The 6,466-nt window shown below is 43.1% G+C and overlaps 1 protein-coding gene across 4 annotated transcripts in view; it reads left to right on the top strand.

The window, feature by feature from the left end:
* The window catches only part of LOC105887626 (zinc finger protein 383), a 22,608-nt gene that overhangs the window by 2,110 nt on the left and 14,032 nt on the right, over positions 1-6,466 (top strand). For all 4 annotated transcript variants that reach the window (XM_023516943.1, XM_023516942.1, XM_012809109.2 and 1 more), the window contains one exon: positions 6,103-6,159. In XM_023516943.1, the coding sequence (XP_023372711.1) occupies positions 6,151-6,159 (9 nt within the window). In that variant the 5' untranslated portion in view covers positions 6,103-6,150. The remainder of the gene's footprint in view (positions 1-6,102; positions 6,160-6,466) is intronic.

Here is a 6,466-nt window from a genome sequence, read left to right on the forward strand (position 1 = left end):
TTTAACATTTTTTTCTATTACGCATACTTATCCCTAAACAATGCGGTTTAGTTTTACCTTTAATTTATATTAATGAATTTGTGTTGTCTAATGTTGTTTGAAGTCTTGCTTTTATCATACAATATTATATTTGTTAGACTCAACCTTTTAGTTATAGGTAACTAAGACACAGGTTGTTTCCAGTGTGAAAGAACTGCTTCAAAAATGTTTTCAAGTGGGGCAGCACCTGTGGCTCAGTAAGTAGGGTGCCAGCCTCATATACTGAGGGTGGCAGGTTCAAACCTGGCCCCCAGCCAAGCCGTGCATTGTGGCAGGGGCCTGTAGTCTCAGCTACTCAGGAAGCTGAGGCAATCATCTTAAGCCCAAGAGCTGGAAGTTGCTGTTAGCTGTGATGCCAGGACACTCTACTGAGGGTGACAAAGTGAGACTCTGTCTCAAAAAAAAAAATGTTTTCAAGTGTGGTGCTATATACGTATGCGCATGCTGTCCTACAGTATATGAAAGAGTTGTTGAGCCATAGGGTATCTGTATCTTCAAATTTTCTACATAAAGCTGAACTGATTTATAATATGGTTTTGCAAGCTATATTCCTACTAGCAGTTTATAAACATAGTCATTTTGTATTAAAATACTTGGTCTTTGATAAATCAGCTTATATAATGGCATATCATATGTTATTAAAGGCATAACATACATTCTGAAAACTAGAAATCAAAGCATATGACCTGATGATTTTTTTGGGGGGGGCGGAGACAGAGTTTCAAGCTGTCACCCTGGGTAGAGTGCCGTGGTGTCACAGCAACCTTAAACTCCTGGGCTTAAGTGATTTTCTTGCCTCAACCTCCCAAATAGCTGGGACTGTAGGCACCTGCTACAACACCCAGCTATTTTTTTGGTTTTGGTTGCAGTTGTCATTATGTGACTGTAACAACCTTTTAATCCATTCCATTATTGATTGGCATTTAAATTGTTTTTAGATTGCGGTTATTATGAACAATGGTGCCATGAACATTCTTGTATGTGTCTTTTGGTCCACATATGAGTGCATTTCTCTTGGGTATATTTTAAGCAGTGAAATTACTGGATCTCAGGTTGAGTATATATTCAGCTATAATAGATTATTCACAGTTTTCCAAAATAGTTGTATCAGTCTATGTTCCAAACTGCAATATTATGAGAATAGGTGGCTCGGCGCCTATGGCTCAAGTGGCTAAGGCGCCAGCTGCATACACCTAAGGTGGTGGGTTCAAATCCAGCCCAGGCCGCCAAACAACAATGATAGCTGCAACCAAAAAAAAAAATAGCCAGGCGTTGTGGCAGGCGCCTGTGGTCCCAGCTACTTGGGAGGCGGAGGCAGGAGACTCGCTTGAGCCCAGGAGTTGGAGGTTGCTATGAGCTGTGATGCCACAGCACTCTACCCAGGGTGACAGCTTGAGGCTCTGTCTCAAAAAAAAAGAGAGAGAGAATAGGCTTTATGATAAGATGCTTTACTAGAGATAGAGAGGAATAGTCCGTAACATAAAGGTCAATCCACCAGTAAGATAAAACAGTTCTTAATTTATAAACTGAAATCTCCCTTTTTGATATCACTATGTAACTATTAAGGGCTTAATATTGCCAGAATGTTCACATTATAGGTAATAATGGATTGAATATGCAGTAAGCTCTAGTTTAAGACATTCAGGTAATTTATTTTATTACACTCTGTTTCTTCTTGATTTTTTTGTGTGTCCACTGATGCTGACTAATTGCAATGACATCCCTTTCTGTCTTTATTGTGTGAGGCCATAGGTATGATGGATCCTTCATGCTTTTGGTACAGTTTTTCCTTTTTCTGGGGCTAACTGGCATTTTCACAGTTCTCTAAGTTTATTCTTCCTATCTTATGCACATGGAAATGAGCAGCTAATGCCAAAACTATAAATAATAAAATGAGTAAAATAACACATATGTACTGTACTTACTCCCTAATTGTTGGGAGTAAAAAAAAAAAACAAAAACAAAAAAACTATTTTATTCATCCCCTCTTTTGTGTACTTTATAAACAATTTTTCTTTTACATTTTTTTAAATCAGCAGGAGGCCCCAGCAAGTTTCAAACTCATGACTCCTGATTTACAAGACCAGTGCCCTAACCACTGAGCTGCCAAACCCAGCTTTTCTTTTACATTTTATTATAGACTAACACCATTTAACAGACTATATTTCAGTTGACCGATAATTGTCATAGATTTTGTTATAACACAAGGAGAAGCAGCAGAACTATTCATAGTACATTGTTGCATAAACTTTCATTACTTAGCTAATGGGATCCCCTTTTAGGTGACTCTTAAAAGGGGTCCTTTCAGCATAGCATGTGATACTTTTTAAAACTGCCTCACCTTTTGGCAATAGTAGGAGGTTACATTTCTAACCAAAGTTTTGTCCTAAGACATGGAGTTGGCTGTCTTCCAGGATCTCTCTTTTCTTTATCTTTTCTCTTCTGTCTTTACTTCTTTTCTTCTTGGAATTGAACATAAAAACCTAAAGTGGGAGACTTGTACCAACTTGAGAGTTTATGTTGGGAAACAGTGCTGCTGTTTTTGCGCTACTTTAGGTAGTAGTCCTGAGTTGAAAGCTTTCTTTTTTTCTTTTTTCTCTTTCCTTTTCTTAGAGATAGGATTTTACTATGTCACCCAAGCTGTAGTGCAATGGCACTATTACAACTCACTGCAGCATCCAATTCCTGGGCTCAAGCAGTCCTACCTAAGCCTCCCAAGTAGCTGGTGGGACTATAGACATGTGCCACCAAATCCAGCTAAGTTTTACATTTTTTAAAATTTATTTTGAGACAGAATCTCATTATGTCACCCTTAGTAGTCCTGCATAAAATGGCCAATATAGGCTTGGCACCTGTAGCTCAAGTGGCTACACCTAAGGTGGCAGGTTCGAATACAGCCCAGGCCCGCCAAACAACAGTGACGGCTGCGACCAAAAAATAGCTGGTCATTGTGGCAGGCACCTGCGGTCCCAGCTACTTGGGAGGCTGAGGCAGGAGACTTGGTTGAGCCCAGGAGTTGGAAGTTGCTGTGAGCTGTGATGCCACGGCTCTCTACCCAGGGGATAGCTTGAGGCTCTGTCTCAAAAAAAAAAAAAAGGGCCAATATATTCCCTGTGAAATGCAGGGTGTTGTTGTAGCCCCTATTATCTTATCATCTTAGGGACTTCTAAACTGAGAATGACAGGCATATTTTAATATCCTGTTACAGACTGAAAACTAGTAGAAATAAGAAGGTACAAAGTCAATATTTAGAAATCAATAGAACTTTGTCTATTAAGAAAATAGAAGATAGGCTTGGCACTATAGCACAGTGGTTATGGTGCCAGCCACATACACTGAGGTTGGCGGGATGGAACCCAGCCCTGGCCAGCTAAAACAACCAGACAACTGCAACAAAAAATAGCCGGGCATTGTGGTGGGCACCTGTCGTCCCAGCTACTTGGGAGGCTGAGGCAAGAAAATCACTTAAGCCCAAGAGTTTGAGGTTGCTGTGAGCTGTGACACCATAGCACTCTACCAAGGGTGACAGAATGAAACTGTCTCCAAAAAAAAAAAAAAAAATAGAAGTCCCAGCTACTCGGAGGCTGAGGCAAGAGGATCACTTGAGCCCAAGAGTTTGAGGTCACTATGAGCTATGACACTGTGGTACTCTACCCAGGGTGACTGAGTGAGACTCTTTATAAAGAAAAAGGTCCATTTTAAGTGCCATGAAATAATTAAAATGCTATATTATTCATATGTGGCCTCCACTGAGGAAAATTTAAGTAGGACTCCTTATTCATATATTATTATCCAAGAAGGAAATTATTTTTTTTTTGTTTTTCGTTTTTGAGATAGAGTTTCACTTATTAATTCTCAGTAGAGTGCCATGAAGTCACAGCTCACAGCAATCTCCAGCTCCTTGGGCTTAGGCGATTCTCTTGCCTCAGCCTCCTGAATAGCTGGGACTACAGGTGCCCACTACAATGCCCTGCTATTTTTTTGTTGCAGTTTGGATGAGGCTGAGTTTGAACCCACCACACTTGGTATATGGGGCCAGCACCCTACTCACTGAGCCACAGGCGCTGCCCTGTTTTTTGTTTTTCGGAGGCAGTCTCACTTTGCTACTCTGGGTAGAGTGCTGTTGCATCACAGCTCACAGCAACCTCAAACTCTTGGGCTCAAGCGATTCTCTTGCCTCAACCTCCCAAGACGCTGGCACTACAGGTGCCCACCACAACACCCAGCTATTTTTTTGTTGTAGTTGTCGTTGTTTGGCAGGCCCAGGCTGGATTGGAACCCACCGGCTCCAGTGTATGTGGCTGGCACCCTAGCCACTGAACTATAGGTGCCGAGCCCTAGAATGAAATTATAATCTCATATATTTTTTACCAAATAACTTTATACTAAAATAATAATTGGGCTTGGCTCCTGTGGCTCAAGTGGCTAAGGCCCCAGCCACATACACCTAAGGTGGCGGGTTCGAATCCAGCCTGGGCCCGCCAAACAACGATGGCTGCAACCAAAAAATGGCCAGGCATGGTGGGTGCCTCTGGTCCCAGCTACTTGGGAGGCTGAGGGAGGAGATTCGCTTGAGCTCAGGAGTTGGAGGTTGCTATGAGCTGTGATGCCACGGCACTCTACCCAGGGGGACAGCTTGAGACTCTGTCTCAAAAAAAAAAAAATTGATTAAAAGACTTAAGTACAACAAATGAAAGCATTCAAATTGTGAAGAAGGGAACATTTATATGAATATGTACAGGCAGAAAGCCTATATACTTGTGCCTTTTTGCCTCTGAGAGTGAGCAGGAATAAAAGTCATGTTTTTCTACAATCTAGGAGGGTCTAAGGTAGAACTCCCACTATGGCCTTTGCCCTAGCTGGAGGAATGGAAGTTTGCTACTCACCATCTTAAGGTGGTAGTTGTCTTTGTCCTATACTATTCCAATAGCAGACCTGACACTGTGACACCGAATACCCGCAACACCTGACAACAACAAATATAGGCAGAGTGAGAAAGGTTTTTTTTACCTAAAACCTATAAAAGAAAACCTAGCAGTTTGATGTTGTTTGTTTTTGAGTCAGGGTCTAGCTCTGTTGCCTATGCTGGAGTGCAGGGGCATTAACATAGCTCATTGCAACCTCAACTTTGTAGGCTCAAGCAATCCTCCCACCTCAGCCTCCCAAGTAGCTGTTACTCCAGGTGCCTGCCAGCATGTCTGGCTAATTTTTCTATTCTTTGTAGAGACAGGGTCTTGCTCTTCCTCTGACTGGTCTCAAACTCCTGGCCTCAAGCAGTCCACCCCCAGTGGCCTCCCAAAGTCCTGAGATTATAGCAGTGAACCACCACCCCTGGCCCTGTTGGACTCTTTTGTGTGCCCAAAACATGCACATAGTAAAAAACAGAGCTAGAAGTTAAGAACTAGTGCATCTGTGTGGGTGTACGTAAGCATGTTTGCTCACGTGGTGGTGGAAGTTGACTGAATTTCTTGAAGTTGCAAAGCCAGAAGACTTGATTAGGGAAGTCTTTATTCTTGACCAAAGGGCACCGTTTGGATTAGTCTGGTGTGGGCACCTGAGGGCAGCAAAGGAGGGATCTGCTTAGGGCATGTCACAGTAGCTCCGTCTTGACTTTAGAGCAACATCACTAAGATGCGGCAAGCTCTGACCCAAATTCCTCCATGGAGGCCGGACTCTAGGTTGTTTGAGTGTGGGAGAGTGACTCTGGGCCTTTGTCTTCCCTTGGATCTAGCTACCCAGGATTCATCTTGATGCAATTAAAGCCTGGGGTATCTGGGTTTGAAAAAAGAGTAGGATTGGTTCCACACTCCCATTAACTAAACCCATTGTAAGACCAGAGAAGGTGGAGGTAATGTTTTTTTGTTTTTTTGTTTTTGGCTGGGGCTGGGTTTGAACTACCCAAGTATCTGGGCCAGCGCCCTACTCCTTTGAGCTACAGGCGCCGCCCAAGGTGGAGGTAATTTTATCTGGCCATTCTGAGAGCTGTAACGTCCATGTGATTCCTGGAAAATTTCTTTACTTACTTCCCCAGTCCTGTATTCTCAGAACACTATCCTTTTCCAGGAGAACAACCCTGAGGAAGACTGATCATCTCCTGCAACATTGAAAGCCATGGCCAAGGTGAGCTGATCTTTTTTCTTGCCTTCCTGACATTTAGGCAAAGATGTGGGCATTCCTTATCCTGACATTTTAGCTAATGCAGTCCCCTTTAAGGATCCTGGTCCTGGCTCGGCACCTGTGGCTTAAGTGGCTAAGGCACCAGCCGCATACATCTAAGGTGGTGGGTTCAAATCCAGCCTGGGCCCGCCAAACAACAATGACGGCTGCAACCAAAAAATAGCCCAGCATTGTGCTGGGCGCCTGTGGTCCCAGCTACTTGGGAGGTGGAGGCAGGAGACTCGCTTGAGCCCAGGAGTTGGAAGTTGCT

This window comes from Otolemur garnettii, unplaced genomic scaffold (genome assembly GCF_000181295.1).
Source record: "Otolemur garnettii isolate 467f Iridium unplaced genomic scaffold, OtoGar3 scaffold00100, whole genome shotgun sequence".
Lineage (NCBI taxonomy): Eukaryota > Metazoa > Chordata > Mammalia > Primates > Galagidae > Otolemur > Otolemur garnettii.